We start from the raw sequence: 19722 nt of genomic DNA on the forward strand, positions 1-19722 counted from the left end.
GGGTGGGACAAAGGAGCTATCTAAGGCAGGTTTAGCTGGGCTGGGGGATCTACAGTGAAATAGTACAATTAGAAATAACCGAAACAACAATAAGCTAACCATGTTTGGGCTGAGGCTAAACATAAACAGGATGTAGTACCGTAAAAAGGAACAGTCCAGCAGACATCAGCTGTATAGCTGAGTTATCATAAGGTCCGGTGAACAGCAATAGGATAGTTCGGAGGCTGCTAAAGCACTAGCGAGTAAGAGGCCACGGCTAGCGTGTGCTAGCGGGCCGGGGCTAGCAGATGGAATCTTCGTGGTCGACGTCGTAACCACATCAGACGATTTCGTCGGCAGACCAGTCGTGTAGGATCGGCGGGGCTCCGTGTCAACACTAGGTGGTCCCGTCCGGTTGACAGAGAGGTAGATAGCCGGGAGATGGGCCTAGCTCAGGATGATTAGCCAGACCACAGCGTCCATTTTGTTGCAGCTAGCTGGTAGCGATGAATCCGGAGTTAAAGGTCCAGTGATTCAGTGATTCCGGCAGAAAAACTGATATGTTCTGGGTCGATAACGCGCTGTGCAGACTGGCCGAATAATAGTCCAGACTAGAGCTGGCTGGTGAGTGGTGCAGGCCACGGACAATGGTGAAAAACCGCTAACGGTAGCTGATAGCAAGTAGCTAGTTAGCTGGCTAGCTAGTTTCAACTGGAGATTCTAGATAAAAGGTAAGTCAATAATAGAATCCGTTCCACATTGAGTGAGGCGGGTTGCAGGAAAGTATATTTTGTAGAAGGATGAAAAGTCTGATAGGGAAATATGTACGAAAAATACAAAAAAAACAGGCTATTTACAGACACACGACAAAAACAGAACTGCACTACTACGACATCTTGGATCTATACATATATAGACAAGCAATGACAGAGCGGCATGGACTAAGATACAGTAGAATATTATAGAATATAATACAGTATATACATACAAGATGAGTAGTGCAAGATATGTAAACATTATTAAAGTGACTAGTGTTCCATTTCTTAAAGTGGCCAGTGATTTCAATAGGCAGCAGCAGTCTCTAATGTGCTAGTGATGGCTATTTAACAGTCTGATGGCCTTGAGATAGAAGCTGCTTTTCATTCTCTCTGTCCCAACTTTGATGCATCTGTACTGACTTCACCTTCTGGATGATAGCGGGGTGAACAGGCAGTGGCTCGGGTGGTTGATGTCCTTGATGATCTTTTTGGCCTTCCTGTGACATCGGGTGCTGTACATGTAGGTGTCTTGGAGGACGGGTAGTTTGCCCCCGGTAATGCGTTCGGCAGACCGCACCACCCTCTGGAGAGCCCTGCGGTTGCGGGCGGTGCAGTTGCCGTACCAGGCGGTGATACAGCCCGACAGGATGCTCTCAATTGTGCATCTATAAAAGTTTGTTAGGGTTTTAGGTGCCAAGCCAAATTTCTTCAGCCTCCTGAGGTTGAAGAGGCTCTGTTGCACCTTCTTCACCACACTGTCTGCGTGGGTGGACCATTTCAGTTTGTCAAAGATGTGTACGCCAAGGAACTTGAAGCTTTCCACCTTCTCCGCTGCAGTCCCGTCGATGTGGATAGGGGGGTGCACCCTCTGCTGTTTCCTGAAGTCCACGATAATCTCAGTTGTTTTGTTGACACTGAGTGAGAGGTTATTTTCCTGGCACCACACTCCCAGAGCCCTCACCTCCTCCCTGTAGGCGGTCTCGTCATTGTTGGTAATCAAGCCTACTACTGTTGTGTCGTCTGCAAACTTGATGATTGAGTTGGAGGCGTGCTTGGCCACAAAGTAATGGGTGAACAGGGAGTACAGGAGGGGGCTGAGCACACACCCTTGTGGGGCCCCAGTGTTCAGGATCAGCGAAGTGGATATGTTGTTTCCTACCTTCACCACCTGGAGGCAGCCCGTCAGGAAGTCCAGGACCCAGTTGCACAAGGCGGGGTTCTGGAACTCTTGTGTCCGCCAGTGGCATAAGGTACCCCCCCCCCCCCCTCAAAGTAGCCTGTGAAGCAGCACTGCCTTCCAGTCTGATGTTTAAGCAACTCCGCCTATGTTTAAGCAACTCCGCCCATTCTTTCCCATCAGCCAATCATATTCAAATAGCAAACATGCTAGTGCACTGCAGCAAGAATAACTATTTTCCACAGTGACATTCACAACTAGCACATCAAAAAGGTAAGCACTTGGCATCCAAATACACTGAAAAAACATATTACACTGGCTAATCTATAAAACACTGAAATGGCAAGACTATTTCCAAATTATACAGGCGGATATATAGGTTAGCTAAACTGCTTTGCTGGTTAGTTACAGTATCTTTTCAAAAGAGCTAACTTAGCTTGCTAGCTAGCTGCATATTGACTGGCTATTTAGCTCATGCTTTTCATCTAACTAAATAATGCAGCAAGTACAGCTACAACTTTTACTAACTGCTTAGCTAGCAACTTTTACTACTATACGACAGCTAAGGGCTGTTCTTATGCATGACGTAACGCGGAGTGCCTGGACACAGCCTTTAGCCGTCCAGACACAGCCCCGTGTAGCTCAGTTGGTAGAACATGGCGCTTGCAATGCCAGGGTTGTGGGTTCGTTTCCCACGGGGGGCCAGTATGAAAAAAGTATGAAAATGTATGCACTAACTGTAAGTCACTCTGGATAAGAGCGTCTGCTAAATGACTAAAATGTATATTGGCCATATATCACAAACCCCGAGGTGCCTTATTGCTATTATAAACTGGTTACCAATGTAATTAGAGCAGTAAAAATTAATGTTTTGTCATACCCGTGGTATACGGTCTGATACACCACAGCTGTCAGCCAATCAGCATTCAGGGCTCGAACCACCCAGTTTATAATTAAAGGCTCCTCCCAGGCTGGTAAGGATAAATAGGTGTCTCACAGGCTGGTCAATGTTTTTAATGGCCTTACAGGCTGGTAAATAATAGCAACTGCTCTCTGGTTGCTACTTTATAGCAGAGTCTTTAAGATAGACATAAAAAGGGAAAGATGCTGACAAATATTTTTTTACCCACTTGGAAATCCACAAGGTTGATTTGATTGTGGAGAAATCTTTATAAAGCAATCATTGTTCTCCAAAAATTATAACAAACTTTCCATGTTTTTGATTTGATAAAGGCTCCTAATTAGACACCAGCCTTCAAGGCACCTATTTATCCTTATCAGCCTGGGAGGAGCCTTCATTATACACCAGCCTGCGAGGCACCTACTTATCCTTCCTAGGGTTGCTTAATTATTGGAACTTTCAATAAATTCCCTGGTTTTCCCAAAATCCCGGTTGGAGGATTGCCGGAATCCTCCAACTAGGATTTCTGTAAAACCAGGAAATGTATTGAAAGTTCCCGGAATGTTGCAACCCTAATCCTTAAAAGCCTGGGAGGCACCTACAGTGAGGGAAAAAAGTATTTGATCTCTTGCTGATTTTGTACATTTGCCCACTGACAAAGACATGATCAGTATATAATTTTAATGGTTTATTTGAACAGTGAGAGACAGAATAACAACCAAAAAATCCAGAAGAACGCATGTAAAAAATGTTATACATTGATTTGCATTTTAATGAGGGAAATAAGTATTTGACACCTCTGCAAAACATGACTTAGTACTTGGTGGCAAAACCCTTGTTGGCAATCACAGAGGTCAGACGTTTCTTGTAGTTGGCCACCAGGTTTGCACACATCTCAGGAGGGATTTTGTCCCACTCCTCTTTGCAAATCTTCTCCCAAGTCACGTTCATCTGTACAAACAATAGTACGCAAGTATATACACCATGGGACCACGCAGCCGTCATACCGCTCAGGAAGGAGACGTGTTCTGTCTCCTAGAGATTGACGTACTTTGGTGCGAAAAGTGCAAATCAATCCCAGAACAACAGCAAAGGACCTTGTGAAGATGCTGGAGGAAAGAGGTACAAAAGTATCTACGGTGGGGAAAAAAAGTATTTAGTCAGCCACCAATTGTGTGTCAGGGTTTGAGTGTAGAGGTGGTGTAGAATCAGGCGCAGGACACACAGAGGTTACGAACAGCGTCTTTAGTAAAGTCCAAAATGAGCCAAACACGGCAACAGGCTACAGGCGAACTTTACGCACAACAGTAAAGTATGCTAAGGCGCACAAAGTGCGGAACTCTCTCTAAAACACAAAATACAGAGAGAACAGAAAATGTCGAACTAGCACACAACGTGACACGGAAACAATTACACACAACACCTGACCAAACACAAGAGAACTAAATAGGACACCTAATAAACACTAATAAGGAACAGGTGTAGCAACACAGACAAAACCAATCAAACATAGAAACATAGAGCGGTGGCAGCTAGTACTCCGGAGACGACGACCGCCGAAGCCTGCCCGAACAAGGAGAAGGAGCAGCCTCGGCCGAAACCGTGACATTGTGCAGGTTCTCCCACTTTAAAAGATGAGAGAGGCCTGTAATTTTCATCATAGGTACACGTCAACTATGACAGACAAAATGAGAAAAAAAATGTTTTAATGACTTTATTTGCAAATGATGGTGGAAAATAAGTATTTGGTCAATAACAAAAGTTTCTCAATACTTTGTTATATACCCTTTGTTGGCAATGACACAGGTCAAACGTTTTCTGTAAGTCTTCACAAGGTTTTCACACACTGTTGCTGGTATTTTGGCCCATTCCTCCATGCAGATCTCCTCTAGAGCAGTGATGTTTTGGGGCTGTCGCTGGGCAACACAGACTTTCAACTCCCTCCAAAGATTTTCTATGGGGTTGAGATCTGGAGACTGGCTAGGCCACTCCAGGACCTTGAAATGCTTCTTACGAAGCCACTCCTTCATTGCCCGGGCGGTGTGTTTGGGATCATTGTCATGCTGAAAGACCCAGCCACGTTTCATCTTCAATGCCCTTGCTGATAGAAGGAGGTTTTCACTCAAAATCTCACGATACATGGCCCCATTCATTCTTTCCTTTACACGGATCAGTCGTCCTGGTCCCTTTGCAGAAAAACAGCCCCAAAGCATGATGTTTCCACCCCCATGCTTCACAGTAGGTATGGTGTTCTTTGGATGCAACTCAGCATTCTTTGTCCTCCAAACACGACGAGTTGAGTTTTTACCAAAAAGTTATATTTTGGTTTCATCTGACCATATGACATTCTCCCAATCCTCTTCTGGATCATCCAAATGCACTCTAGCAAACTTCAGACAGGCCTGGACATGTACTGGCTTAAGCAGGGGGACACGCCTGGCACTGCAGGATTTGAGTCCCTGGCGGCGTAGTGTGTTACTGATGGTAGGCTTTGTTACTTTGGTCCCAGCTCTCTGCAGGTCATTCACTAGGTCCCCCCGTGTGGTTCTGGGATTTTTGCTCACCGTTCTTGTGATCATTTTGACCCCACGGGGTGAGATCTTGCGTGGAGCCCCAGATCGAGGGAGATTATCAGTGGTCTTGTATGTCTTCCATTTCCTAATAATTGCTCCCACAGTTGATTTCTTCAAACCAAGCTGCTTACCTATTGCAGATTCAGTCTTCCCAGCCTGGTGCAGGTCTACAATTTTGTTTCTGTTGTCCTTTGACAGCTCTTTGGTCTTGGCCATAGTGGAGTTTGGAGTGTGACTGTTTGAGGTTGTGGACAGGTGTCTTTTATACTGATAACAAGTTCAAACAGGTGCCATTAATACAGGTAACAAGTGGAGGACAGAGGAGCCTCTTAAAGAAGAAGTTACAGGTCTGTGAGAGCCAGAAATCTTGCTTGTTTGTAGGTGACCAAATACTTATTTTCCACCATAATTTGCAAATAAATTCATTAAAAATCCTACAATGTGATTTTCTGGATTTTTTTCTCATAGTTGACGTGTACCTATGATGAAAATTACAGGCCTCTCTCATCTTTTTAAGTGGGAGAACTTGCACAATTGGTGGCTGACTAAATACTTTTTGGAGAAATGTTCTCTGGTCTGATGAAACAACAATAGAACTGTTTGTCCATAATGACCATTGTTATGTTTGGAGGAAAAAGGGGGTCCTTGCAAGCCGAAGAACACCATCCCAACCGTGAAGCACGGGGGTGGCAGCATCATGCTGTGGGTGTGCTTTGCTGCAGGAGGGACTGGTGCACTTCACAAAATAGATGGCATCACGAGGAAGGAAAATTGTTGATATATTGAAGCAACGTCTCAAGACATCAGTCAGGAAGTCAAAGCTTGGTCGCAAATGGGTCTTCCAAATGGACAATGACCCCAAGCATACTTCCAAAGTTGTGGCAAAATGGCTTAAGGACAACAAAGTCAAGGTATTGGAGTGGCCATCACAAAGCCCTGACCTCAATCCTATAGAAAATGTGTGGGCAGAACTGAAAAAGCGTGTGCGAGCAAGGAGGCCTACAAACCTGACTCAGTTACACCAGCTCTGTCAGGAGGAATGGGCCAATATTTATTGTGGGAAACTTGTGGAAGGCTACCCGAAACGTTTGACCCAAGTTAAACAATTTAATGGCAATGCTACTAAATACTAATTGAGTGTATGTAAACGTATGACCCACTGGGAATGTGATGAAAGAAATAAAAGCAGAAATAAATAATTGTCTCTACTATTATTCTGACATTTCACATTCTTAAAATAAAGTGGTGATCCTAACTGACCTAAGACATGGAATTTTTACTAGGATTAAATGTCAGGAATTGTGAAAAAAGTTTAAATGTATTTGGCTAAGGTGTATGTAAACTTCCGACTTCAACTGTAGTTAGATGATAGCTAAATAGCCAGTCAATATGCAGCTAGCAAGCTAAGGTAGCTATTTTGAAAAGATACTGTAACTAACCAGCAAAGCAGTTTAGCTAACCTATATATCCGCCTGTATAATTTGGAAATAGTCTTGCCATTTCAGTGTTTTATAGATTAGCCAGTGTAATATGTTTTTTCAGTGTTTTTGGATGCCATGTGCTTACCTTTTTGATGTGCTAGTTGTGAATGTCACTGTGGAAAATAGTTATTCTTGCTGCAGTGCACTAGCATGTTTGATATTTGAACATGATTGGCTGATGGGAAAGAATGGGCGGAGTTGCTTAAACATGGGCGGAGTTGCTTAAACATCAGACTGGAAGGCAGGGGGGGGGGGGGGGGGGGGGGGAGTACCTTATGCCACTGGCGGACACAAGACTTCTAGTAAATACAGCCATGTTCAACCAGATACTCTTCTCATGGGGAGTCATAGTTTAATGGAACAGTACCAGGGGAGGCATCATCTAATAGAACAGTTCCATTAAATAATGCCTCCCATCAGAACCCGCCTTACGTACAATGAAACAGTCAGTAATAAAAAGACAACTTCTAACCACCAGAACTGTTCACCTTTATTCGCAAATAAATATCCGCTTTAAACTGCCTCTCACAGTGTGCAAGATCTACCACATCTCTTTGGAAATTATAGAAAAATAAAATACAAGAATTATAAGTATACTTGTACTTTGTACAAAATAGCATTCTCCTGTTGCTCAGCAGTAAGACATTTTAAACAGCCTGATCTAGTCTCTCCTTCCAGGAGGAGGGAAGTGTGTGTGTATGTGTGTCCTCCCCTCTGAGGGACACCTGAATGGTCTGTCTGTGAAAACCTGCTGGACAGGTGAGCTCCATTTAGAAGTTGTTCCAAACCACATATCTAGGATCAGCTTAGCCTACCTCCATTCTTACCTCAACCATTAGGGGGTAAACTATTAAACTGACTTTAGATCAGTGTCTGGGGGCAACTTCCTCCTACTCCGTAAAGCAGTGAAGGCGGGTGGGAGGAGCTATAGGAGGACAGGCTCATTGTAATGGCTGGAATGGAATTTTTGGAACTTTCCATATGTTTGATGTGTTTGATACCGTTCCATTGATTCCATTTCAGCCATTACAATGAGCCTGTCCTCCTTTAGCTCCTCCCACCACTATCCACTGCCATACAGGCTCCTCAGGTACACTCCTGCTCCAGAACATACTATATTGTAGGTGTGTGTGTGTGTGTGTGTATGTGACCGACTGGGTTTGAACCTGGGTCGTCTGTACTCCACAAGACTATGTTAGCGTGCCGAGTTAAAGCCTAAGCATTAGCTAACGCAAGTCTTCAGGTTTCAGGCATATATTTTTTGTGGTTCACCGAACCACCTGCGTTACTGTGGATCTGGAGAGGTTTATGGGTTATTACAATGCTGTTGAGGGCCATATAGAGACAAAGAGATATATGACTCTGGTGCTGCTGTCTCTGTGTGTCTGTCACCGAGCAGAACATACCTCTCTCTCTAGCATGGAATACACGTGAGTCTTGACCACAAAAACATATAATGAAACCAACTACTGTATGCCCAACAGCCTTGATTTCCCCTCCTACTATATACCGTACATTTGTTTCCAACAGCTTTCATAAGTATTTAGCATTGCACGACTGCCCTGTGTAGTTGGCATGTTAGCATGTACAGAGTCTGTTGAGGTTTGCTGACAATCTGCTCTCAATGTCTATAGGTCCATAAGAGAGTATTATTTATTTATTTCTCTTATCTTAGTTACTGAGACGACTGCATATATTGCTGATTTCGATAAAATGGTAAATAAAGAGATAACATCCAGATTTACTAGGGCGCTCACATACAGGACTGCACAGATATAAATATTAGTTTAGGATTATAATCGATAAATTGTCTATACACTTAAAACATTCAGAAATCCTCTGCACTTCAAAAACGGTCTCTTCGTTTTCTTCAAGTATTAGCATACCCAGATACTCTGGAGAGGTTAAATAATGCAACAAGAATACCTTATGATGACGCTTACTTATCAAACTCCAAAATAATTCACATCATATTATTTAAGGACAATCCTTTTGATTGTTCATCTGTTAGCAGCTACATCATGGTCACAAAAACATGGAGAGAAAATGTACATTCCCAAATCTACAGCTCTACTGTATAATAATGTTGCTCCACATAGACGAGAAGTACTGATGCTGCAACAAGGCATACATGCCCCAGGGGGAGCCAGGGACAGCCAGTACAGTGTGTCTCTCAGAGTCCTGTCTCTGTCTCTGCTGTTCTGTCTCTGGCTGAAGCAGGTTCAGGTGTATAAAACAGTCTGGCTTTATTGAGGTTCTGCATCGAGGTCCAAGTGTGTAGTAGTCTGTCTGAGAGAGGCCTACGGGCTGAGACGGTCTGTCTGTCTGAGGGGTGAAGACTGAGGCACAGGCTGTGGCTGTCTGTCTGTCTCTCTGTCCATCTCTCTCTCTGTCCGTCTGTCTGTCCGTTCTAAGGTCTCATACATGGAAGCCCTTCTCCTGTTCGTGTAGTAGCTGCAGTCGGAGGTTCTGTATGCTGCTGACGATCCTCCTCTGGTGGCCAATCAACACCACCCCGATCCTCCGCACGTCTCTAGGGGGAGAGAGAAGACACACGCACACGGCAGACACACATGAGCACACACACACACACAAACGACACACAAAATCGGTTAAGGGAAATTGTTGGGTTAACTTCAGGTAAGGAAGGATAAGATTGGGAAGTAGTGTCAGAGTAATGCTTAGTTGAAGTTAGAGTAACGTTAAGGTAATGTTTAGTTGACGTTAGAGTAACGTTAGGGTAATGTTTGAGATAGTGAACAGTCCTCCACTCACTCAATGCTCATCTGGGCCACTGAGTCCAGTGTGCTGAATCCTGCTGCCACAAAGCTGCTCTTGTATTGGCTCATCTTGATGGAATCCAGCCAATCCCCGATGGAGATGAACATGGGGTAGTCCACCACCTCTCCTGGGGACTCTGGTAGACTGACAGATGGATAAAACAAAAGATAATAAAATAAGAACTAAAAATGTTCACTTGCAAGTCAAATTAGTGCCGTCAGTAGCTCTGGATAAGAGTGTCTGTTAAATGAAATGAATGTAATTGTACCCCTGTATATCTTCCACCAGGGCCAGCAGGCTACTGGGGTTCCTGATCAGCTTGTCCAGGAAGGAGACCATGTCAGTGAACTTGGGCCTCTGGCTCCTCTCCTTCTGCCAGCAGTGTAGCATCAGCTGGTGTAGAACTACAGGGCAGCCCATAGGAGCAGGGAGACGGTAGCCCTCCTCTATGGACAGGATCACCTGGGGTGGATGAACGGAGAGAGTCAGCACGCATACACTTCTCGCTTTATGTCATCCAGCCATTATGTGTCTACTGCGCCAGTATTATCTGATACACTTTAAGCATGTCTCTAGGGTGTGTTAGGGGGACTGTGTGAATATAACAGCCCCTTCAGCTGGCCTGTAACCTTGATGTCCTCTCTGAGCCCTGACGGGTGAGGCAGGATGGGGCTGAGGGGTGAGGAGGGGGTGAGGAAGGTGTGAGGAGACAGAGGCAGCTGCAGTCAAGGATTGGCAGGGGCGTTTGTCTTGGAAAGCACTTCTAAGCAATTCCCCAGCATCACAAATCCCCATGAAGCTAGGGGCTGTGTGTGTGTGTGTGTATGCCATGTGAGGAGCTGATGGGGATTACCAAGGAGCTTTCACACTCCACAGGGAGACGGCACGAATCCCCTCCATCCCTCAATCTCTCCGCCGATTGACCTGAGACCGTGAGGTCACTCAGCCAGTGTCTGAATCCACAACTTTTAAACCCCTCTGTTGGCCAGTGGCTCTCACTCTCTCTCCCTTCACCTCTCCCTCTGTATTTATGTATTTCTGTCTTCCTCTCTCCGTCTACAGTCCAATCTCAAAGCTTTAGATATCATACAGTATGGAGATTCATAAGAAAGGACTTTGACGATATCCAATCCCCATTAAGACTCCCAGGTTAACTCCATAGAGCTCGCCAGCTTGTAGTCCTAAAACACGGAAATTATTTACCTTTGGTTCGTTCGGCTATTCCTACGGGGGAAATTAATAGGGAAAGAGTGGGGTTTTGGGATAAACGCAGAAAATAAGGTCAGAGGTTAACACAGGCTTAGGAGATCTTCTACGTTTTGTTCCATGAGATAATATCAGTCAGTAAACATGACCTTTATGCATTATGAAGCCTTTAAGTGCTTTATGTGCTTGTTTTGATTACATAAATGCTTCACAATTCACGAAAAGTGACTTTAGCTGATGAAGATTACAGCATTCAAAAAATTTATAAGATCTCCTAAGCCTATGTTTACCACAGACGTTATTTTCGGGCGTTTATTCAAAAACCCTACAAAAAAAACATTAATTTCCCCATAGACTTTGTACCAACGAACCATGGTTGAGTTAGTGTCTACAAAAAGACGCCATTACTATTGCTCTCTATAGAGAAGACCTCATCCACAACTCACGTCCTGATTGGACATCTCCCAGTAAGGCCGCTCCCCGTATGACATCACTTCCCACATGACGATTCCGTAGCTCCAGGCATCGCTGGCTGATGAGAACTTCCTGTAGGAGATGGCCTCTGGAGCTGTCCACCTGATAGGGATCTTACCTCCCTGTTCTCTCACACACACACACACACACACACACACACACACACACACACACACACACACACACACACACGTCAGGTTCCATCTGCTTTGTGACAATGCATGCTTGAGGAAATATGTGCAATTTATAGACATCTGCTACAGTCTCACAGTGTGATTGCACTTCTCTGAAGTCTCTTAACAGGTACACACACATTTTCACAGTTTGAGACTTTGTGTCGTGGAACAAGGAAAAGCTCTGAGCTCTGAACAGCAGAACTAACCTCCCTCCTGGCCTCTCTCCCTTTCTCTCTCTTTCTCTCCCCCGCTCTTAAAATGACGGCAGAGTAAAATCACCAGTCTGCACAAATCCTTAGTGCGTATTCTGTCTGTAACCCAACCTGCCTGCTCCCTGCTCTCCTCCCCCTACACTCCCCCTACACTTCTCTTCCCCCTGCCCCCTAGCCCTACCAAACCAAAGTCCTGTCGAGTGGAAAATGGTTTACAGACCCGCGAATGCCCCCAAAAGCAAAATGTCCTTTTCTGTTCTCTCCCTTTCTCTCCCCTCTCTCTTTCCCAGACCCCAGAAAGCACCACTTCCCCTCAGCGTGACTCTGTAACCCAGAGAATAGATGTCACCAGGAGGTCAGGCAGAGTCAGAGAAGCGCTTTAACTTTTCACTGAAACACTGTGTAAGTGTTTTTTTTGAATACACTCCAGAAAGAGGACAAAAAGAACAACAGAGGATTAATGGAAGTTTGGCAGGGGAATAAATAACAGTAGCAACATATGACTTGTATTTCTCTTGTTTGTGTTTGTGTAGGGGATAGAGATCAAGGGTTAGGAGTTAGAGGTCAGGGGTTAGAGGTCATAGTTACCGTGGTTGTGTAAGCAGCCTCGGGGTCGTCCTCCAGGACTCTGGACAGGCCGAAGTCAGACACCTTACACACCAGGTTGCTGTTGACCAGGATGTTGCGAGCGGCCAGGTCTCTGTGGACGTAGCCCATGTCAGACAGGTACTTCATGCCCGATGCGATACCACGCAGCATGCCCACCAACTGGATCACTGTGAAGTGGCTGTCATGCATCTAATGGAGAGAGAGACACAAGAGGGAGAGATTTTCATTTGTTATGTATTTTTGTTTGTTTATGATTGAAAATCAATAAACAAATGCACAATAAAGAAAAATAAAAAGAAAGAAAACAATTGTTCATCGCTTCTCACCCTCAGGAAAGAGTCCAGAGATCCATTCTCCATGTACTCCACAACAATCATCACAGGTCTGCCTGAAATCACAACACACAGCACCACCAGGTCACTAAGATCCCAGCAAACATGACCCCATTGGCCCCATCTGGGTGTTCGGTGGGCACGGACTAACCCACACCAAGCCCACACCAAGCCCACACCAGCCCAACACAGGCTAGCCCACACCAGCCCAACATGGGCTAGCCCACACCAGCACAACATGGGCTAGCCCACACCAATCCCAACATTGGCCAGCCCACACGAAGCCCAACACAGGCCAGCCCACACGAAGCCCAACACAGGCTAGCCCATACCAAGCCCAACACAAGCTAGCCCACAACAACCCCACATCAACCCAACACAGGCTAGCCCACACCAAGCCCAGCTACTTCATAATGTAGACGCGGTGGCTCATTAGCATATGTGGGGGCATGGTTTCCAAATACCCCAATTCATGTTGTTAAGTTAAAAAAGAATACAAGATAAAAATTGCTGACACCATTCAAAACAATGAGGGCCAATTATCTCGTAATCATATTTTTTCAGACAGAACCTTACAGTTCTAAGTTCACAAGGTATTTTGGTGAACCCATTACTGAGAGTGTCGTTCCAGTTTAAGTATTCTGTTGTGTGACGTCAACAAATTAATGATTTTGTACACTGCCAATGATGAAGTCTGTAACAACTTTATTGTCTTTCTGTTACGACATAACTGGAAGCAAATCCAAAAGGGTGGGTTTATTTCAGGTGAAGTGAGGGCTGCCCTTCGGGCCACCTGCTTTGAGGCCAATGTGAAGCTGATGAGCAAAGGTTCATTGGTCCAATGTGGGCAGCCTACTGACATGGGTCCAATTTTTAAACCCGCATTAGGCCCGCATGTTTGTTGGGAAAAGATGGGCTTATTTCAGGCAAAGTGAGGGCTGCCCTCACCAGATATGGGCTGTCCACACTGGGCCAATGCCTTGGGGACCAATGTGGAGCCGAAGAGCAAAGGCACATTGGCCAAATATGGGCAGCCTAAGTGGGGCCAATATTTCTGCCTGCATTGGGGCCACATCGTGCCAATGTGGACATGTTTGCTGGGATATGTTAGAGATATGGCTAACAAGCCTGCACACCCAGTAGGTCTCCAGGACCTGTTGGAGAACCTTGCTCTACAGTAATACTACTATAAATCTCCTGCATACTAGGTATATCATCATGTCAATATTTTCAGAAGAGCGTAAGGAAGAGTTTATCTGTGTTTCATTCATCCCTGTTTGCTGAAGGACTCAGAGTGTAGTCACTCTCTCCATACAGTGGTTAATAGCAGATTAACCAGAGGATAGAATAGATACTTTATTCTACATTTTTTACTTAACCTTTATGTTAAATGGACATTTGTCCCAACCCCCCCAGACACTCAAACATTGAGAGGCACAGGGGCAGCCATGTTACAGCACCATTGGAGCAGATTGGGGTTTAAGTGCAAGGGTTGGTACTCTCTCTAGCCTCTAGGCTACCTGCTGCCCCCATTTGCATTACCACACTGTTTCACAGTCAGAGTCTATGGGCCTGGGGAGAGATTAGCGTTAGCCTTTAGCATTAGCATGCTGTTCCCGGTCAGAGTCTATGGGCCTGGGGAGAGATTAGCATTAGCCTTAGCATGCTGGTTCACTGTGAGGGTCTATAGGCCTGGGGAGAGTGGACAGTAATCCACCACTGGATTAATTAACATCCTGTTTGATTAACAGCCTGATCTAATTACTGGCCACTGTTATCACTCTTTAGTCACACCAGGGGGGAGAAGAGGGGGAGAGGCAGGAGGTCAAGGGAGTAGAAGGAGATGAGAGGTGCCACGGTAAGGGCAGAGAGAGAGAGGAGGGGCCCGGGAGGGAGAGGGAGCTGCGGTTGAGGAGTAAGGACATCAGAGAGGAGTAGAACAGGGGGTGAAGACAGCTGTCTCCCCCTGCCTCCCATGGGGTCACCCATCTCCTCTCTGTGATCCCCCAGTGGGTGAGTGTGCTGCAGAGTGCACTAATTACAGGAGTACAGACAACACTGTTGAGAAAGAGAGAGAGAGAGAGAGAGAGAGAGAGAGAGAGAGAGAGAGAGAGAGAGAGAGAGAGAGAGAGAGAGAGAGAGAGAGAGAGAGAGAGAGAGACAGACACCCCGCCCAGACCAGCGAGACACTCTCCCAGACCTGCGGGACCCCCCCCAGGACCTACACATAGAGGACCCCCGCAGAGAGGACCTACATCCAGACCACAGCACCATCAACCACATCTACACCCCCACCCCAACCAATTAACTCCCCCCCAAGTCAACCATGCCCACACCCCATTTAGGCCCCCTCAGATCAGACCTATGCCCCTCCTACCCACCCCAAGCCCCCCACTCCCACAAAGAGGGCCTCAACATGAAAGTCACACATACGCCCAGGCCGTGAGCAGGCAAACAGGCCCAACACCCACTCTTACACTAGCCCAAGCCAATGGCATGTACCAGATGCTCAGCAGGCTCTGCTCACAATTACTGGCCTGAGGCCAAACCACACAACCAACAACATTAGACACTTTATGGAACACAAAGCCTTCACTATTTCATCCTGGAATATCCAAGGCCTGAGGTCATCTGCCTTTGGCCTAAAGAGCAGGAATCTGGACTTCACCAAAGAAATCGGAAATACAGACATTGTCATCCTACAAGAAACATGGTATAGAGGAGACGGACCCACTGGTTGCCCTCTAGGTTACAGAGAGCTGGTAGTCCCATCCACCAAACTACCAGGTGTGAAACAGGGAAGGGACTCAGGGGGTATGCTAATTTGGTATAGAGCAGACCTAACTCACTCTATTAAATTAATCAAAACAGGAACATTTTACATTTGGTTAGAAATTCAAAAGGAAATTATCTCAACTGAGAAAAATGTCCTCCTGTGTGCTACCTATATCCCCCCACTAGAATCCCCATACTTTAATGAAGACAGTTTCTCCATCCTGGAGGGGGAAATCAATCATTTCCAGACCCAGGGACATGTACTAGTCTGTGGCGACCTAAATGCCAGAACTGGACAAGAACCTGACACCCTCAGCACACAGGGGGACAAACACCTACCTGGAGGTGACAGCATTCCCTCCCCCATATGCCCCCCTAGGCACAACTACGACAACATAACCAACAAAAATGGGTCACGACTCCTGCAGCTCTGTCGCACACTGGGTATGTACATAGTCAATGGTAGGCTTCGAGGGGACTCCTATGGTAGGTACACCTATAGCTCATCTCTTGGCAGTAGTACTGTAGACTACTTTATCACTGACCTCAACCCAGAGTCTCTCAGAGCGTTCACAGTCAGCCCACTGACACCCCTATCAGACCACAGCAAAATCACAGTCTACTTGAACAGAGCAATACTCAATCATGAGGCATCAAAGCCAAAAGAACTAAATAATATTAAGAAATGCTATAGATGGAAGGAAGGTAGTGTTGAAACCTACCAAAAAACAATTAGGAAACAACAAATTCAATCCATTCTAGACAACTTCCTGGACAAAACGTTCCACTGTAATAGTGAAGGTGTAAACTTGGCAGTAGAAAACCTAAACAGTATATTTGACCTCTCAGCTTCCCTATCAAATCTAAAAATATCTAACAGAAAACCAAAGAAAAGTAATAACAGTGATAAATGGTTTGATGAAGAATGCAAAAACCTAAGAAAGAAATTGAGAAACCTATCCAACCAAAAACATAGAGACCCAGAAAACCTGAGCCTACGCCTTCACTATGGTGAATCACTAAAACAATACAGAAATACACTACGGAAAAAGAAGGAACAGCATGTCAGAAATCAGCTCAATGTAATTGAAGAATCCATAGACTCTAACCACTTCTGGGAAAATTGGAAAACACTAAACAAACAACAACACGAAGAGCTATCTATCCAAAACGGAGATGTATGGGTAAACCACTTCTCCAATCTTTTTGGCCCTATAACAGAGAACAAACAGCAAAAAAATATACATGATCAAATGCAAATCTTAGAATCAACTATTAAAGACTACCAGAACCCACTGGATTCTCCAATTACATTGAATGAACTACAGGATAAAATACAAACCCTCCAACCCAAAAAGTCCTGTGGTGTTGATGGTATCCTCAATGAAATGATAAAATATACAGACCACAAATTTCAATTAGCTATACTTAAACTCTTTAACATCATCCTTAGCTCTGGCATCTTCCCCAACATCTGGAACCAAGGACTGATCACCCCAATCCACAAAAGTGGAGACAAATTTGACCCCAATAACTACCGTGGGATATGCGTCAACAGCAACCTTGGGAAAATCCTCTGCATTATCATTAACAGCAGACTAGTTCATTTCCTCAGTGAAAACAATGTACTGAGCAAATGTCAAATTGGCTTTTTACCAAATTACCGTACGACAGACCACGTATTCACCCTGCACACCCTAATTGACAAACAAACAAAACAAAACAAAGGCAAAGTCTTCTCATGCTTTGTTGATTTCAAAAAAGCTTTTGACTCAATTTGGCATGAGGGTCTGCTATACAAATTGATGGAAAGTGGGGTTGGGGGAAAAACATACGACATTATAAAATCCATGTACACAAACAACAAGTGTGCGGTTAAAATTGGCAAAAAACACACACATTTCTTTCCACAGGGCCGTGGGGTGAGACAGGGATGCAGTTTAAGCCCCACCCTCTTCAACATATATATCAACGAATTGGCGAGGGCACTAGAACAGTCTGCAGCACCCGGCCTCACCCTACTAGAATCTGAAGTCAAATGTCTTCTGTTTGCTGACGATCTGGTGCTTCTGTCACCAACCAAGGAGGGCCTACAGCAGCACCTAGATCTTCTGCACAGATTCTGTCAGACCTGGGCCCTGACAGTAAATCTCAGTAAGACAAAAATAATGGTGTTCCAAAAAAGGTCCAGTTGCCAGGACCACAAATACAAATTCCATCTAGACACCGTTGCCCTAGAGCACACAAAAAACTATACATACCTCGGCCTAAACATCAGCGCCACAGGTAACTTCCACAAAGCTGTGAACGATCTGAGAGACAAGGCAAGAAGGGCCTTCTATGCCATCAAAAGGAACATAAAATTTGACATACCAATTAGGATCTGGCTAAAAATACTTGAATCAGTTATAGAACCCATTGCCCTTTATGGTTCTGAGGTCTGGGGTCCGCTCACCAACCAAGAATTCACAAAATGGGACAAACACCAAATTGAGACTCTGCATGCAGAATTCTGCAAAAACATCCTCCATGTACAACGTAAAACACCAAATAATGCATGCAGAGCAGAATTAGGCCAATACCCGCTAATTATCAAAATCCAGAAAAGAGCCGTTAAATTCTATAACCACTTAAAAGGAAGCGATTCCCAAACCTTCCATAACAAAGCCATCACCTACAGAGAGATGAACTTGGAGAAGAGTCCCCTAAGTAAGCTTGTCCTGGGGCTCTGTTCACAAACACAAACAGACCCCACACAGCCCCAGGACAACAACAACAACAACACAACTAGACCCAACCAAATCATGAGAAAACAAAAAGAGAATTACTTGACACATTGGAAAGAACAAACAAAAAAACAGAGCAAACTAGTATGCTATTTGGCCCTAAACAGAGAGTACACAGTGGCAGAATACTTGACCACTGTGACTGACCCAAACTTAAGGAAAGCTTTGACTATGTACAGACTCAGTGAGCATAGCCTTGCTATTGAGAAAGGCCGCCGTAGGCAGACCTGGCTCTCAAGAGAAGACAGGCTATGTGCACACTGCCCACAAAATGAGGTGGAAACTGAGCTGCACTTCCTAACCTCCTGCCAAATGTATGACCATATTAGAGACACATATTTCCCTCAGATTACAGCGATCCACAAAGAATTCGAAAACAAATCCAATTTTGATAAACTCCCTTATCTACTGGGTGAAAAACCACAGTGTGCCATCACAGCTGCAAGATTTGTGACCTGTTGCCACAAGAAAAGGGCAACCAGTGAAGAACAAACACCATTGTAAATACAACCCATATTTATGTTTATTTATTTTCCCATTTGTACTTTAACTATTTATACATTGTTACAACACTGTATATATACATAATATGACATTTGAAATGTCTTTATTCTTTTGAAACTTCTGAGTGTAATGTTTACTGTTAATATTTATTGTTTATTTCACTTTTGTTTACTATCTACTTCACTTGCTTTGGCAATGTTAACATACGTTTCCCATGCCAATAAAGCCCTTAAATTGAAATTGAAATTGAAATTGAGAGAGAGAGAGAGATGAGAGAGAGAGAAAGAGAGAGAGAGAGAGAGAGAGAGAGAGAGAGAGAGAGAGGAGAGAGAGAGAGAGAGAGAGAGAAGAGAGAGAAGAGAGAGAGAGATAGCTAGCTAGCTATGGATAATTTCATATAGTTTAATAATGGATTAAAGACAGCAGACAGATGTATTCCATTATAAATCATACAGCCAAATCCATAAAACTACACAATCACAATAAAACAACGTTTTTCAGAGCCCATTGATTTGTGTGTAGCCCATCAAGGACACAGAGTGAGTGTCATGGCTCCATGTTAATGAATGAGAGTGAACACTATAGGAAACCCCACTGTTCAAACTCATCAGACATTTCACAGCCCCTGATCCACACAGACAGCTGACTGGTTCTGCCGAATGCTCGTTTAGCCTTGCTAAAGTGACATTCTGTTTATTCCTCACTAGTATCCTGTTAATCTGGGTAATTGGCCCAACAGACTGGCAGTATCGACAGGCCCGCTGTGAGGCTGTGATATCGGAATATCAAATCTGAGATGAGAAAAGAAACGGGATGGAAGGTTAAAAAGTGTGACCCTGCCACGGTTGAATTAGAACTAGGCCTCAGTTCAGGGGTTGTTGTCATGGTTACTCAGTTTCCTGTAAAATGTGCTATTTCAATTGCATCAACTTTTTGGAGGACTTAGTTTCAGTTAACTAATAGCCATTTCAGTGAAGTGAAATAACCTTGGCGATGAC

General features: G+C 44.6%; 2 protein-coding genes across 2 annotated transcripts in view; both read right to left on the reverse strand.

The window, feature by feature from the left end:
* LOC311143910 (high-affinity choline transporter 1-like) overlaps nt 1–19722 on the reverse strand; it is a gene marked incomplete at both ends in the record, with an annotated part of 505918 nt that overhangs the window by 28299 nt on the left and 457897 nt on the right. The gene's annotated exons all lie outside the window — the stretch shown is intronic.
* The window catches only part of LOC311143790 (ephrin type-A receptor 6-like), a gene marked incomplete at both ends in the record, with an annotated part of 549016 nt that continues 538581 nt past the window's right edge, over nt 9288–19722 (reverse strand). The window contains 6 exons of the mRNA XM_084179672.1: nt 9288–9402; nt 9645–9794; nt 9919–10112; nt 11303–11452; nt 12307–12516; nt 12654–12715. Coding sequence (XP_084035798.1) covers nt 9288–9402; nt 9645–9794; nt 9919–10112; nt 11303–11452; nt 12307–12516; nt 12654–12715 — 881 coding nt within the window. The remainder of the gene's footprint in view (nt 9403–9644; nt 9795–9918; nt 10113–11302; nt 11453–12306; nt 12517–12653; nt 12716–19722) is intronic.

This window comes from Coregonus lavaretus, assembly GCF_964263955.1.
Source record: "Coregonus lavaretus genome assembly, chromosome: 16".
In the NCBI taxonomy this organism is placed as follows: domain Eukaryota; kingdom Metazoa; phylum Chordata; class Actinopteri; order Salmoniformes; family Salmonidae; genus Coregonus; species Coregonus lavaretus.